Genomic DNA, 17,569 nt, shown 5'->3' on the forward strand with positions numbered 1-17,569 from the left:
CCCCCCCCCATGTGAACGTACAGGGTACATTCACACGGGCAGGTTTACAGGAAGTTTCCTGCTTCAAGTTTGGGCTTCGGCAAATTTTTCAGTGCAGCGCAAACTCCTAGCAGGAAACTCAACGTAACACGCCAGTGCGAATGTACCCTAAAAACACTACACTACACTACACTAACACATAATAAAGGGTAAAACACAACATATACACCCCCGTACACTGTCCCCCCCAATAAAAATGAAAAACGTATTGTATGGCAGTGTTTCCAAAACGGAGCCTCCAGCTGTTGCAAAACAACAACTCCCAGCATTTCCGGACAGCCACTGACTGTCCAGGCATACTGGGAATTTAGCAACAGCTGGAGGCACCCTGCTTGAGAATCACTGGTGTAGAAAACCCCTATGTCCACCCCTATGCAATCCCTAATTTAGTCCTCAAATGTGCATGGCGCTCTCTCACTTCGGAGCCCTGTCATATTTCAAGGAAACAGTTTAGGGTCACATATGGGGTATTTCCGTACTCGGGAGAAATTGCACTACAAATTTTTTATATTTTTTTCTCCTTTTACCCCTTACAGTGCGCATTGTAATTTTTCATTTGCACAGCCCACTGTTCCAAAGATCTGTCAAACGCCAGTGGGGTGTAAATACTCACTGCACCCCTTATTAAATTCTGTGAGGGGTGTAGTTTCCAAAATGGGGTCACATGTGGGGGGGTCCACTGTTCTGACACCACGGGGGGCTTTGTAAATGCACATGGCCCCTGACTTCCATTCCAAACAATTTTTTTCCCAAAAGCTCAATGGCGCTCCTTCTCTTCTGAGCATTGTAGTGCACCAGCAGAGCACTTGACATCTACACATGGGGTATTTCCATACTCAGAAGAGATGGGGTTTAAAATTTTGGGGGGCATTTTGTCCTATTACCCCTTAAATTTGAGGGGAAACTAGCATTTTAGTGGGAAAAAAAAATCATTTACACATCCAACTTTTACGAAAAGTCGTCAAACACCTGTGGGATGTTAAGGCTAACTGGACCCTTTTTTACGTGCCTTGAGGGGTGTAGTTTCCAAAATAGTATGCCATGTGGTTTTTTTTTTTGCTGTCCTGGCACCATAGTGGTTTCCTAAATGGGAAATGCCCCCCAAAAACCATTTCGGCAAATTTTGCTTTTCAAAAGCTAAATGTGACTCCTTCTCTTCTGAGCATTGTAGTTTCCCCGCAAAGCATTTTACGACCTAACATGGGATATTTCCATACTTCGAAGAGATGGGGCTACAAATTTTGGGGGGCATTTTGTTTTATTATCCCTTGTAAAAAAAAATTACATTTGAGGGGAAACTAGCATTTTAGTGAAAAAAAAAATCATTTTCACATCCAACTTTAACGAAAAGTCGTCAAACACCTGTGGGGTGTTAAGGCTCACTGGACCCCTTGTTACGTGCCTTGAGCGGTGTAGTTTCCAAAATAGTATGCCATGTGTTTTTTTTTGCTGTTCTGGCACCATAGGGGCTTCCTAAATGTGACATGCCCCCCCAAAAACCATTTCAGAAAAACTCACTCTCCAAAATCCCACTGTCGCTCCTTCCCTTTTTAGCCCTCTACTGCGCCCGCCGAACACTTGACATACACATATGAGGTATTTCTTACTCAAGAGAAATTGGCCTTACATATTTTAGGAAGATTTCTCTTCTATTACCCCTTGTAAAAATTCAATAACTGGGTCTACAAGAACATGCCAGTGTAAAAAATGAAGATTTTGAATTTTCTCCTTCAATTTGCTGCTATTCCTGTGAAACACCTAAAGGGTTAACAATCCTTTGGAATGTCATTTTGAATACTTTGAGGGGTGCAGTTTTTATAATGGGGTCATTTGTGGGGTATTTCTAATAAGAAGGCCCTTCAAATCCACTTCAAAACAGAACTGGTCCCTGAAAAATGTCGATTTTGTGGAAAATTGCTGCTATACTTTGAAGCCCTCTGATGTCTTCCAAAAGTAAAAACATGTCAACTTTATGATGGAAACATAAAGAAGACATATTGACCAAGAAATGATGCAAGTATCGACAAAATGTTACCACTAACATAAAGTAGAATATGTCACGAAAAAACATTCTCGGAATCAGAATGAAAGGTAAAAGCATCCTAGAGTTATTAATGTTTAAAGTGACAGTGGTCAGATGTGCAAAAAATGGCCGTGTCCTACAGTGAAAATTGGCTGGGTCCTTAAGGGGTTAAATCTTAAAGCTCCGGCGCGTGCACGCCCTAAGGGATGGGGACACGCATGCCGGAGCAGAGGGGCAGAGGCAGGAGAGACACCCAGAGAGTGACGGACTGGGGCTCGAATGTGGGTGCTTCCCGCAATGCGAGTCCCAGCCCCGTCGGCAGCAGGAGGTAAGGGGACCATGCGCTCACGGCCAGCGTGTGAGGCAGGAGCGCATAGCGTAACGGTACCCCCCCCCCCCCCTTTGGTCTCCCCCTCCTTTTACGAGAGAGGAAACTCCTGAGAAGATCACGGTCCAGGATATTTTCCTCAGGTTCCCAAGATCTCTCCTCAGGACCATAACCCTCCCAGTCGACCAAAAAAATTGTTTACCTCTCACAGTTTTTGCAGAAAGAATATGTTAAACCTTGTAGACATCAGCAGAGCCGGAAACAGGTGTTGGGACAGGATTCTTTTGAGAAAACTGGTTTATGACAAGAGGCTTGAGCAGAGAGACATGGAAGGAATTGGGAATCCGTAACGTAGCAGGTAGACGGAGTTTGTAGGAGACAGGATTGATCTTTTGTAGAATCTGGAAGGGACCAAGGTAACGGGAACTGAGCTTGTAACAGGGAATCTTGAAGCGAATGTATTTGGATGAAAGCCACACCATGTCACCAGGAGAGAAGGACGGAGGAGGTCTTCTACTTATATCTTCTTGTGCCTTCATGCGAGAAGTAGCCGAGGACAACGACTGTCGGGTTTGTTGCCAGATGGTGGAGAAGTCACGGGCCAGCTCATCAACAGCAGGCACACCGGAGGAGACTGGGTGAGGAAGAGGAGGACGGATATGGAGTCCTTAGACGACAAAAAAGGGAGACAACCTCGTAGACTCTGAATCCTTTAGATTATATGAGAATTCAGCCCAGGGGAGAAGGTCGACCCAATCATCTTGGCGAGCTGAAACAAAATGCCGAAGATAAGTCTCAAGGATTTGATTGACCCTTTCCACCTGACCGTTGGACTGAGGGTGATAGGCTGAGGAGAAGTCCAGATTGATGTCCAGACGGTTATACAGGGCTCGCCAGAATTTCGAGACAAACTGCACACCTCGATCCGAAACGATATGCTGTGGAAGACCATGTAAATGAAAGACATGCAACAAGAAGTACTTCGCCAGCTGTGGAGCAGAAGGAAGACCTGGTAGGGGAAGGAAGTGAGCCATCTTGGAAAACCGATCTACCACGACCCAGATGACGGTGTTCTTATGAGAAGGTGGCAAATCAGTGATGAAATCCATGGCGATATGGGACCAGGGAGTCTCTGGAATGGGTAAAGGCTGTAGGAGTCCTGCAGGTCTTTGCCGAGGAGTTTTGTCATGGGCACAAGTTACACTGGACCGAACAAAATCAGAAACATCACGTTCAAGATGGGGCCACCAGTAGTGCCGGGAAATAAGAAGTAGGGTCTTGCGTATTCCTGGATGTCCTGCTGTCAACGAAGAATTACCCCATTTCAAGATCCTGCGTCTCAATCTGGTGGGCACAAAGGATTTTCCTGGAAGAACTTGCAGAATTTCGGCAGGAGTGGCAGGAAACAAACGGTCAGGAGGAATAATATGCCTAGGCGTGGAGTCCAAACCAATGACGTCAGAGGACCTGGAGAGAGCATCAGCTCTGATGTTCTTGTCTGCAGGACGGAAGTGAATGAAGAAGTTGAATCGTGAAGAAAACAGTGATCATCTTGCCTGGCGGGGGTTCAATCGCTGAGCAGACAGAAGATAGAAAAGATTTTTATGATCGGAGTAGATGCTGACCGGATGAGAAGAACCCTCTAATAAATGTCGCCATTCCTCCAAAGCTAGCTTAATAGCGAGAAGTTCACGATCTCCAATGGAGTAATTCCTCTCAGCAAGAGAGAAAGTCTTGGAGAAGAACCCACAAGTTACACTCTTGCCCTTGGCGTTTTCTGAGTGAGAACGGCACCCGCTCGAATAGATGAGGCATCAACCTCCAACGCAAAGGGCCTCTCTGGATCAGGTCTTGTCAGCACGGGGGCAGAGGCAAACGCAGACTTTAAACGGGAGAAGGCCTCTTCAACCTCCCGAGGCCATAATTTAGGATTAGATGCCTTTTTAGTGAGAGTCACAATAGGAGCAACCAAAGAAGAGAAATGTGGGATAAACTGACGATAATAAGTAGCGAATCCGAGAAAGCGTTGAATAGCACGTAGGCCCGAGGGACGAGGCCAATCCAACACCGTAGACAACTTGTCTGGATCCATCTGCAGGCCCTGATGGGAGACGATGTAACCAAGAAACGGAAGACTAGATTTTTCGAACAGGCATTTCTCCAATTTGGCGTAGAGATGATTCTTCCGTTCGCAGAAGAACCAGACGAACATGAGCACAATGCTTCTCTAAGTTGGAAGAGAAGATCAGGATGTCATCGAGGTATAAGACAACACAGGTGTAGAGAAGATCACAGAAGATATCGTTGATGAACTTCTGGAAAACGGCTGGAGCATTGCAGAGACTCAAGATACATTACAAGATACTCAAAATGTCCGTCACGAGTATTGAAGGCCGTTTTCCATTCATCTCCCTTGTGGATACGAATAAGGTTATACGCACCGCGTAAGTCCAGCTTGGAAAAGACCTTGGCACCACGTAAACGGTCAAAAAGTTCTGAAATAAGAGGTAGAGGGTAACGGTTCTTGACCGTGATTTTGTTAAGTCCCCTGTAGTCAATGCATGGACAGAGTGAGCCATCCTTCTTTCCTACAAAGAAGAAACCTGCTCCAGCAGGAGAAGAGGACTTACGGATAAATCCCTTTTGGAGATTCTCCTGGATATACTCAGCCATGGCTTTGGTCTCAGGAACTGAAAGAGGGTATATCCTCCCACGAGGAGGGGTGGTACCAGGCAGAAGATCAATAGGACAGTCGTAAGGACGATGTGGAGGCAGAGATTCAGCCTGTTTCTTGCAGAAGACGTCCGAGAAATCTTGGTAAGGTGGCGGCAGGCCAGGCAAAGGTAGAAGACGAGAAGCCACTTTACGTAGAACAGGTTGGAGGCAAAAATTTTGACACGATTGTCAGCGAATTATTTCTCCAGTTCTCCAATCCAGTTGCGGAGAATGGCGTTGCAGCCAAGGAAGGCCAAGAAGAATCTCCGAAGTGCAGTGTGGCAGAACATAGAACTCAATCTTTTCTTTATGCTCCCACTTGCATGGCGAGAGATTCAGTATGGAAGTGAACCTTGCAGTCCAGATTTTGTCCATTAATAGAGATGAACAATGGCTTGGCAAGTCGAGTGACAGGAAGATGATACTTGTGAACTAAAGCCGCATCAATAAAGACACCTGCTGATCCGGAGTCCAGAAAGGCTGTAGCGCTGAAGGAAGACTTGGCTGAAGCGAAGACTTGTACAGGAATAGTTAAGTGTGGAGAGGTAGTATTCACACCCAGAGACGCCTCTCCTACATACCCTAGGTGCGGGCGAATGGTACAGTCCTTGAGAAAGTGCTCCGGGCTAGCACAGTACAAACACAAATTCTCATTGCGTCGTCGTGTCCTCTCCTGCTGCGTAAGACGAGAATGGTCTCCCTGTATAGCCTCCTTGGCAAGAGGCGCAAGAGACAGAAGAGGTGGACGTTGGGACACAGGTGTCAGGCGGACAAATTCCCTCTCAAAGCACAATTCCTCCTGTCTTTCGGCAAAACGCACATCAATGCGTGAAGCCAAGTGGATAAGTTCAGACAAAGAAGATGGAAGATCTCGTGCTGCTACAGGATCACCACGGTCCCAAAGAGTTGTAGCCCAAGCCAGGGCTTTTCCGGAAAGTAGACTAATGACGAAGGCAACCTTGCTACGTTCAGTCGGAAACAGTTCAGACATGAGCTCCAGATGCATGTAGCACTGTGTAACAAAGCCTCGGACCTGCTGCGCATGACGCGAGCATCGCTCCTATGCTCGTGGTTATGCATAGGACGTAAATGTACGTCCTGGTGCGTTAAGTACCAGCTCACCAGGACGTACATTTACGTCCTGCATCGATAAGGGGTTTTACATTATTGCTTCCCCTGTTATCTGACATTGTATTTTCCTGTTTAAATACAGTAGAGAGAAAGGCATTTGGTAGATTGGCCTTTTCCTCATCCTCCTCCACCATTACACCTACATTATTTCTTAGGAGGTTAACATGTTCAGTTTTAAGTTTCTTTTTATTTATGTAGGTAAATAATAATTTTTGGGTTCTTTTTACTCTCTATGGCAATTGTTCTCTCTGTTGCAATTTTTTCTAGTTTTATTACTTTATTTATTAATTTTTTTTTAAATTCTTTCTCCACAACCTTCTTGTTTTAGTAGTCTAAACGCTTTCCTCTAATCATTGAGCTCATCCCTAACTGTTTTGTTTAGCCAAATTGGTTTTCTTCTATTTCTAATACGTTTATTCCCTATGGGTATATGTTGTTCACAAGATCTATTCAAGACGCTCTTAAAAATGTCCCATTTAGCTTGTGTAGGTCCCAATCTGTGTCACTGAGGTCCCCTCTTAGTTGATGAAAATTGGCCTTCCTGAATTTTAATGTTTTTATAGCCCCACTAGTAGACCTGCTAGTAGACCCATAGTGTGCCTCCAGCTGTTAAACCTCCGGCTGCTCCGCAATGTCTGATTTTGCTGCGCATGCACTCGGCGACTCTCAAGCCCCTTTGTGGGTGCTCGGATCCGCGGAGTGCCGCTGCGAGCAGACCAGAGGGTGAAGCAAGGCCGGGCTAGGGGATGGCAACAGCTGGGGGCATACTATGGGTCAGATTAGCAGCGGATCCGCAATGAAGAATACACTGCGCATCCGTTACTTGTGACCCTACCCTTTAATGTTCGTTTTTCTTTTTTCCTTTTTTTCTGAGCATGCTCAGTAGTAATAACGGATAAACAGAGTTACATGCCTCACCACAGACTTCAATGTTAAATTACTACATCCATTCTTACATTCATTATTGGACTTGAGCAACAGAGATAAAAAAAAACACTGATGTGAACCCAGCCTACTTTCGTTATACTGCATTATTTTTAACTGGTATTTCATCTGTTATTGCTAATAGCATGCTCTGAAGAAGAAATGGAAATGGTTGTCAAATAAGTGAAATTAAAGGACATAAACAGAAAATATGATGTGGAAGGTAAGAAAAGGACCTCTAAAGGCGCTGCAGACTCCAATGGAATTAAACCAGAGCCAGAGATGTAGCAATAGTACAAAACACTGGGAGGTTTTATTGCAATAGATAAAACAATAAAGTAGATTACGCGTTTTGGGGGAGCCACCCCCTTCTTCAGATCACGATTGTCAGCGAATTATTTCTCCAGTTCTGATCTGAAGAAGGGGGTGGCTCCCCCGAAACGCGTAATCTACTTTATTGTTTTATCTATTGCAATAAACCTCCCAGTGTTTTGTACTATTGCTACATCTCTGGCTCTGGTTTAATTCCATTGGAGTCTGCAGCGCCTTTAGAGGTCCTTTTCTCATCTTCCACATCACAAGTCCTATCAGGATTGGTCTTCCTCCTTTTCCTGTGACCTCCGGCTTAGCAGTGGTTCCAGTACTCTCCAAATTTTGGTAACCCAATTGTGGGTTGATATGCAAGTTTTGACTTGCTCTCAGGTGAGCAGCCACTACCTAGGGGTCATTTATTTTGACCACAAACTGCTGTAAGATTCCTCTCCCATACGGTATCACACGAGGCGCCTCCCTCTGGGCTCTCCTTTTTTCTTTCTACAGGTCATAAACAGAAAATAAACATTTTAACAAAAAATAACAGATGTTAACAGTCCGTTATCTTATATGAAAGTTTTACAAAATCTTTTACCATTTTACTTCTGTTAGGCTATGTTTACATCAGCATTGTTAAAATATGTTATAATATGTCCATTATTGATATATAATGGAGGTTACGCATAATTAACATGAAACTGATGTTTACAGAATTGAAATGGTAAAAGATTTAGTAAAACTTGCAGGTAAGCAAAGAGCTGTCTTTCATCTCTGACTGGCAAAGTCTGTGAAAAGAAACATATGTTTAAAGGGATACTCTGCCCCTGGACATTTTATCCCCTATCCAAAGGTGCCACTGGGACCCCCGCGTTCTCCGGGCAGCACAGCGGCATTCGGAACATTTTTGTTCAGAAAGCTGGGTTCGGACAGCCATGGTCACGATGTCATGCCACCCCCCCCTCCATTCATCTCTATGGGGGGGGGGCGTGATGAGCGACCACAGCCATCATGCCCACTTCCACAGACATCCGTTATTGGTACTAGCATGCTCAGAAGAAAAAAAATGGAAATTCTGACATTAACAGACATAAATGGAAGTATTAACAGATAATAACAGGACCCCCTGTCATCAGACATCTTATCCCCTATACTTTGGATAGGACATAAGAGTACCCCTTTAAGAAGGCTAGTACAGATGTATTTAATTTGTACCTGATTAAAACTCAGCTAACATGTCTGCTTACTTGGCAAAATGGCTGCCATAATATTCTTAATCATCAGGTCTAGTGATTCATTTTCGCCTGACAATTAGCATAACATTGCATCACCATAGACTTCAATGTTAAATGACCAAGTCCATTATTACATCCATAATTTATAATGGAAAAAAAATGCCTGTCTTTTCTCTGCTCTAAAATAAAGCAAATTGAAGTCAAAGGACAATAAGGAAGTACAGCGGAGATTTAGAAAAGCCCATTGACCTAGATGGAATCCGTTACCTTCTTTTTTCATTTCCGTTGCTCATTTCTATAACGGAGATGAGCAACGGAGATGAAAAACGCTGTTGTGAACCTAGCCTTAACATCAGTTTCATATCCATTATGAGTGACCTCCGTTATTTGTCTATAACACACATATCATAACATATTTGAAAAACGCTGATGTAAACATAGCCTTAGGGGTTAAATTTATAAAAATTCTGTTTTTTAATGTGTTACTTTATTTAGTTAATTTTTTTTTCATTTTCATACTTACCCTTCATTTCTATTCACAGAATTGGGATGTACAACTTGGCAAAGGTAGAACATCTTGTCTGCAGATTTCTATCGAAAGGAAAGATTTTATGGAGGTTAGTTATATTCTCTGATATTTTTACAGATAAAAGAAACTTAAATGAGTACTGTCATTTGCAAAACCTTTTTATGTAAAATGTATTTAATAACATATGTTATATGTATGGATAGTTGAAAAAAATGCTCTATACTTCTTACCTGTAGGGGTCCCTCCACTGTCTAGAACACTGTCTTATACCTGCAGCTATTGCCTCTGTGCCAAGATACAATACAGGAAGTGTGGACGGGACAAGCATGGCTCTGTGCATGTTCCTGGCTTGCCAATTAGCCTGCTCTGTGAGCCGGGGGCACTTCACAGAGCTTCAGTGCACAGAGCAGCCAGTTTGCAGCTCTGAGGAGTGAGGAAGTTCCCCTTGTGATGACAAGCAAGGGAATACCCCTTCCTCATGCAATGTGTGCATCATAAACAAGAGAATAAGAAGCCATAAAAGATGAAAATCAGGATTTAAGCACCCAAAAAGGATCAGTACCAGTTAAAGAATAAGCCTGAAGCATTTTTTTCAATCTCATGATGGGTACACTTTAAAATAAAACTGACAGGCTGTTTACAGCACTATACCCAATTTACTGGGTTATAGTGCGGGTGAACAGCATTTAAATGTGGGGTCACTTACTTGAATTAATGAAGTATCCCCAGCATTATAGGTCTTTAGTTACATAGTTCATGAGGTTGAAAAAAGACCAGAGTCCATCAAGTTCAACCTATAACCCTAATGGCAAGGTAAACAATTGTTGTCCAGCGCACGTTCCCGTTTAAAATCCAAATCTTTATTCAAGGATATACACCGGGTACGAAAGGCAAGGTAGACACAGGTGACGCGTTTCAGCCCGTCAAAGGGCCTTAGTCATACGTATGACTAAGGCCCTTTGACAGGCTGAAACGCGTCACCTGTGTCTACCTTAACTTTCGTACCCGGTGTATATGCTTGAATAAGGATTTGGATTTTAAACGGGAACGTGCGCTGGACAACAATTCTTTACCTTGCCATTGCTAGTACCAGGGTACGGTCCGTACCAGTCAGTGCGCAGCAGGACGTGGGAGGTGGAGCTGAACACGGTTTGCACAGCTTCCTATAACCCTAATGAGTCCCTACTGAGTTGATCCAGAGGAAGCCAGAAAACCCTCATACTAGAGGTAAAAATTCCTTCCCGACTCCAAATATGGCAGTCAGAATGAATCCCTGAATCAACATTCTGTCCATATAAATCTAGTATACATAACCAGCGATGTTATTATTCTCCAAAAATGCATCTAGACCCCTTTTGAACTCTTTTAAATAGTTCACCACGACCACCTCATCCGGGAGAGAATTCCACAGTCTCACTGCTAGAGATGAGCGAACTTTAGAAAAATTTGATTCGTCCGATTCGGCGAATTTTTTGAAAAAATTAGTTTTGATCTGAATTTAGAATCGCTTTTAGAATCCCTGCCGCAGAGCGGCACAGTGACAGAGCCTGGAGGTGGTATGAGTATGAGGAGACCATATAGTCGATGAATGACACAGCGTGGAGGTGTTGGCAGCATGAGGAGACCATATAGTGGCTGAATGACACAGTGTGGAGGTGTTGGCAGCATGAGGAGACCATATAGTGGCTGAATGGCACAGCCAGGAGTTGGCATGAGTAGACACTAGGCTTTCACAATCCCTAAGATTATAAAATTAATTCTGAAATTTAAACCGAAGATTTTGGGTAGCTAGTGCTACCATAACAACATTTTTATTCCCAGGCCCAGCAGCATCAGTAAACCATATATTGCCTGAATGACACAGCCTGGAGTTGGCTGAAGCATGAGGAGACCTTATAATGTCTGAATAGCACAGCCAGGATTTGGCTGCAGCATGAGTAGACACTAGGCCTTCACAATCTCTAAGATTATAAGATGAATTCTGAAATGTAAACCGAAGATTTTGGGTAGCTAGTGCTACCATAACAAAAAAACTGTGCCCAGACCTAGGCTCAGCAGCATCAGTAAACCATATATTGCCTGAATGACACAGCCTGCAGTTGGCTGAAACATAAAGAGACCATATAGTGTCTGAATGGCACAGCCTGGAGTTGGCAGCAGCATGAGTAGACACCAGGGCTTCACAATCCCTAAGAAAAAAAGATGAAGTTTTAAATTTTAACCAAAGATTTGGGGTAGCTAGTGCTACCATAACAAAATTTTTATTCCCAGGCCCAGCAGCATCAGTAAACCATATATTGGCTGAATGACACAGTTTGGAGTTGGCTGCAGCATGAGGAGACCCCAGGGCTTCACAATCCCTAAAAAATAAAACGACAAAGTTTGAAATTTAAACTGAAGATTTTGGGTAGCTAGTGCTAATATAACAAAAGTTTTTATGCCCAGGCCCAGCAGCATCAGTAAACCATATATTGCCCGAATGACACAGCCTGGAGTTGGCTGAAGCATGAAGAGACCATATAGTGTCTGAATGGCACAGCCTGGAGTTGGCAGCAGCATGACAAGACCATTGAAATTTATGATTTTTAAAATTTAATTGAAGATTTTGAAATTGATATTATGGATTTTGTAATTGAAATTTCACTACTCTGCCTGACGTACTTATTGCATATATGAGGGAAGTACAATACGCTTCACTTCGCTTAAAACAGTATTTGTCTAGAACAGCAGCAGGTGTGTACTATTGGCTGTCCTCTCACAGTATATAGACCCTTGACAGATCAACAGGTACAAAATAGTTCACTACTTAGATGTAGGTATGTGGTATGCACTAATGAGTGCAGAAAAATGTGCTACAGTACGCTTAAAAATACTTTTTACCTGTGTCCCAGATTACAAAATTTCTTTATAATCAGAAATTGTCAGAATACCACCTGACATTCATAATAATAAAATGATACATACGTTCTCTGAAGAAAAGGATCCTTCATTAGATGACAATATGAGTATTTTGTGTTCCAGTGACATTACCTCATCAGAGGAGCAGGAAAACATGATACAACTTAATTCTGCAACTGAAGAACCACAACAAAGAATGAATGGCTTAAAGCCTACTGGAACCGAGGAACTTCAAAATGGTAAATCTACCACCTGGGATAGTCAGTCAATTCCAACAGCCGGTGGTCAGTATCCACAGTTCCCTGTTTCTGCAAGTCCTTGGCAATATTCCTTTTATTACTGGTCTGATATCAACATGGCAATAATGCTGGGAGAGTAACTCAAGGATACCCACATGTTTCCTACAATACACAGTCAATATATGGAGACCATATAGTGGCTGAATGACACAGCCTGGAGGTGGGTGAAGCATGAGAAGACCATATAGTGTCTGAATGGCACAGCCAGGAGTTGGCAAAAGCATGAGGAGACCATTGAAATTTAAGAATTTTAAATAGAAATGTAAGATTTTGAAATTGAAATTGAGGATTTTGAAATTGAACTTTTAACTCCCAAGTTTTAGTGTCCTGGGCCCCGGCGTGTGGGTACAAAGGACCAAATCTAACAAGGAGTCACATGTCACACGGCAGCACAATGACAAAGCCTGGTGGTGGCATCAGTAGGAGGAGACCATATAGTGGCTGAATGGCACAGCCTGGAGTTTGCTGAAGCATGAGGAGACCATATAGTGTCTGAATCGCACAGCCTGGAGTTGGCGGCAGATGAGGAGATAATAAGGCCTCATAATCTCTAAGAATAAAAGATGAATTTTGAAATTTCCATTGAAGATGTATGGTACCTAGTGCTACCATAAACATATATAGGTAATGTCCTAGGCCCAGCAGCATCACTAAACCATGCAGTTTCTGAATGACACAGACAGGAGCAGGCAGCAGCTTGAGTACACAAGATGGGTTCACAACCCCTAACATTAAAAGGTGAATGTTGAAATCTCTATTGAAGATGCATGTTAGCTAGTGCTACCATCCAAAAATGTAAGGCCCAAGCCCAGCAGCATCACTAAACCATGTAGTTGCTGAATGCCACAGACAGGAGCAGTCAACAGCAGGAGTACACAAGAGGGTTTCATAACTCCTAAGATTGAAAGTTCAATGTTGAAATCTCAATTAAGCATGTATGTAAGCTAGTGCTAACATCCAAAAATTTAGGGCCCAAGCCCAGCAGCATCAGTAAGCCAAGTAGTTCCTGAAAGACACGTTCCGTAGCAGGCAACAGCAGTACTCAAGAGGGTTTCATAACCCCTAAGATTGAAAGATCAATGTTGAAATCTCTATTGGAGAGGTATGTTACCTCATGCTTTCATCAAAGAATTTATGGCCCAAGCTCAGCACCATCAATAAGCACAGTAGTTCCTGAAACACACAGCCTGGAGCAGGCATCAGCATGAGTTTACAAGAGGGTTTTACAACCCCTAACATTAAAATGTTAATATTGAAATCTGTATAGAAGATGTATGTTTGCTAGTGCTACCATAAAAAAAATGTAGGTAATATCCAAGACAGTCCCAGAAGCATCAGAAAGCAATTGGCTGTATGACAGCCTGGAGATGGGGAAAGCATCAGGAGCCCATATAGTGGCTGAATGGCACAGCCTGTAGTTGGCAGAAGCATAAAGAGACAAAATAGTGGCTGAATGAAACAGCCTGGAGGTGGCGGCGGCATCAGGAGTCCTGAAAGTGACCCGTTGACAGAGTGGTGCGGTGGGTGGCAATACCAGTACCGATTGATCAAAGTTGCTGGAATGTTTGTAACTGGGGAGCAGTGCCTTAAATCTGTTTGGCACTATCCATATTTGTAAAGTGTTGGTGTAGCATCATGGTCAATCTACTCTGATGCATCTGGCATTGGTGGGTGAAAATCCTGGTTGATCCATGCCTGATTCATCTTCACAAAGATCATGGTGGTCAGAAAATGTGGTCAGTCTCTCCACATTTTACGTGGACAGATGAGTTCTCCTTGGAGTGACTATGGCCCCAGCCGCACTAAACACCTGATCTGATGGCACACTACTGGCCGGGCAGGATAGCTTTTCCAGGGCAAACTCTGCTAGTTGCGGTCACAAATCAAGTTTGGCTGCCCAGAAGTCCAGCGGATCTTCAAGGTTTGTTGGCATTGCCATGTCAAGGTATGCCACCACCTGCTGGTTCAGGTCCTGCTCCACGTCTACCTGCTGCTGATGAGTTGCTTCACTATGTAGGTGAAGAAAGGTACTCATCAGCGACTGTAGACTCAGGCTGCTGCTGATGGAGCTGGTACTGCTCCTGCCACCCCTCCCCAGCAGCCATGACAGTGGAAGGTGAGCGCAGAGGGCCGCCCGAGTAAGACCTGCGAGTGGATGGATGATGGCGCCGACGATGGCATCGGCCAACTGACTACGTAGGATCTCTCTGTAGTGGGTCAGTTTGTCCTCCCTCTCAGTGTGTGTAAAAAAGGCCCCCATTTTGTGCCAGTAGCGAGGGTCCAATAAGCAACTGAGCATGCATCGTGCCGTTTGTGCAAGTGACTCGGAGGGACTCCCTGCCTCCATCTCCACTGCATACTGCCACGGTGTGTCTGGGTCCTCTCTCTCGCCTTCCTCATAACCCTCTAGCTCCTCTAGTTGATTATGCTCCTCCTATCAAATGACTAGAAGCACCGCCCATCTCATGAAACCTAAACTGTGCTCCACTGTGCTCCTCATCCTTCTCCTCCTCCTCCAGTTCAGCACCCACAGGGCTCATGTGGCTGTGAGATGTAGGCGCAACGTCTCCATTGCCCTGACCAACCATAGTTTCCAGCACTTGTAGGAAATGAAGCAGTGGAATGACGTTGTTCATCCCGTAATCCTGGCGACTTACTAATAATGTGGCTTCCTCAAAGGGCTCAAATTGAAGTTACACAGGAGAGTACCTTTATCCACTTGGATCATCAAGAAATCGGTGATGGCTTTTCTCTGTTTGTACAGTCAGTCCAACATATGGAGGGTGGAATTCCAAAGTGTGGCAATGTCACAAATCAGACTATGTTGGGGGATACCATTCTGACGCTGCAGCTCAAGGAGGGTGTGCTTTGCGGTGTACGAGTGGCTGAAATGCATGCAAAGCTTCCTTCCCATTGTTAGGATGTCTTGCAAATGGGGGGAACACTTCAGGAACTGCTTGACAACCAGATTTAACACATGTGCCATGCAGGGCACACGGCTCACCCTTCCTTGTCGCAGCGCGGCCAAGATGTTCTTCCCGTTGTTGGTCAACATGGTTCCCATTTCCAGTTTTTGTGGAGTAAGCTATGCACCGATTTCTTTTCGAATGACTTTTAGCAGTTCATCCCCTGTGTGACTCTTCGCAAAGGCAAACCATGTGAAGAACAGCCTGACACCGCCATGCCCTGCACACATGGTATGCTGAAGGTCCACTGAGACTTGTCCGGGCAGTGGAGGCTGAGGACATGTTGGAGGATGAGGAGGCGGAGTCGCACACTGTCACAGGACCAATGGGCTGACAGCGTGGAGGAGGAAGCGGCGGGACCTGTTCAAGTTGGGGTTGTGGCTGTGCAGGAACCACATTCACCCAGTGAGCCATAAAGGACATGTATTGTCCCTGACCGTAGTTACAGCTCCAGACGTCGGCGCTGCCGTGCACTTTGGTACACACAGACAGGCTCAAGGACAGGCACACCTTCTCTTCCACAAAAATGTGCAGGGCTGGTACTGCCTTCTTCACGAAGAAATGGTGGCTTGGTGCTCTCCACCACGGCTCGGCACTGTTATTTCTTGGACATGGCTTTGCAGATGCATTGTTGGCGGAATGGTTGACTAAAAGTGGGAGAAGCAGGAGCATCTGGAGCGACAGAGGGAGGGTATGACACACAGCTCCTTTCGGCTGAGGTGTTGGAGCCTTGGCTGGCTGAAGGAGGGAGCGGCTGGCCACTGGGTGTTGCAGCAGGCTTGACCACTACATCGGAGCACGGTTCTCCAAGGCCGCTTTATGGTGACGCAGGGCCGTGGTGCCAACATTGGGACCCTGGCCACGCTTCACCTTCTGCCGACATATCTTGCATATGGCTATGTGAACCTCCTCCGTATGCTTGATAAAAAAAAACGCCACACTGCCGAGAAGCTGATTTTTCCACCAACAGTCCACACTAATTGACAGCTACTGCCGCCGTCTCCAGGAACCCCTGTTCCACTACCTCCCGGAAAGGTAGGCTGCTGCGAAGCAGGTGGTCTACCCCGGGCACGTTTGGCTCGAGAATTTCCACTTCTGCCACCTCGCTGACTGCCAACATGCTACCGCCTTGCTGGTTCAGCTGCTGCCTCACAGGCAACCTGCAACTCTCTTCTCCTGATGATGATGAAGCCCCTTCTGCACCCGGCTCCCAATTGTGATCGGCTTCATCATCGAGTTGTGTCTACACATCACTGATGTCCTCCTCAGGTTCCTCAATAGTGTCTGCTTCAGGACCCTGAACCCTGGCAACACCGCCTCCCACGTCACTCTCCTCATCACTACTTGCCCGCCTTGCGGAGGAAGCGGCGCATGTCTCCTCCCCTTCTTGGCTGGGCAGTAGCTGCTTACTGTCCTCTATTAGATCATCCTCAGTAAACAGTGGAGCTGAACCCACAGCATAAGATACTTCTGTAGGAGAGGGAACAGCATAGGACAGAGGCAATGGGAGGACAGGGACTGCTCCCGGGCTATGCCAACTGAGGGTTGTGTCTGAGGAACCTAACGACTGTTGACTGGGGGTGTCAGATGTCACTTGTGATGAAATGGATGACCGTGTTAACCAAGCGACGACGGCAGATGGGTTGCTGATCGAGACACGACCGCTAGCTGATAACGGGAGCTCCAGCCTCTCGCTGCGACTCCTGCTTCCACTCGCCCCCAGTCTGCTGCGACCTCTGCCTGAAGGATTTAGGCCTCTGCCACTTCTCTGTGCACATCCTGGCACATCTCTGCCTGACATACTTAGTGCTTATATGAGGGTAGTACAATACGCTTCACTACTCTTAAAACAGTATTTGTCTAGAACAGCAGCAGGTGATTACTTTTGGCTGTCCTTTCACAGTATGTAGGCCCTTGACAGATTAACAGGTACAAAATAGTACACTACTTAAATGTACGTATGCGGTATGCACTGATGAGGGCAGAAAAATGCGATATAATACGTATTAAAAAGTCTGTATTTCTGTAAAACACCAGCCGGTGGGTACTAGTGCTTGGACTTTCACAGTATGTAGGCCCTTGACAGATTACCAGGTACAAAATGGTACACTACTTAGATTTAGGTATGTAGTATGCATGTATAAGGGCAAAAAAATGTGCTACAGTACACTTT

General features: G+C 45.0%; 1 protein-coding gene across 6 annotated transcripts in view; it reads left to right on the plus strand.

Annotated features, from left to right (window-relative positions):
• The window catches only part of TNRC18 (trinucleotide repeat containing 18), a 968,701-nt gene that overhangs the window by 927,703 nt on the left and 23,429 nt on the right, over nt 1-17,569 (plus strand). For all 6 annotated transcript variants that reach the window (XM_056534534.1, XM_056534539.1, XM_056534536.1 and 3 more), the window contains one exon: nt 9,247-9,321. In XM_056534534.1, coding sequence (XP_056390509.1) covers nt 9,247-9,321 — 75 coding nt within the window. The remainder of the gene's footprint in view (nt 1-9,246; nt 9,322-17,569) is intronic.

Source organism: Hyla sarda, chromosome 8 (assembly GCF_029499605.1).
Source record: "Hyla sarda isolate aHylSar1 chromosome 8, aHylSar1.hap1, whole genome shotgun sequence".
Lineage (NCBI taxonomy): Eukaryota > Metazoa > Chordata > Amphibia > Anura > Hylidae > Hyla > Hyla sarda.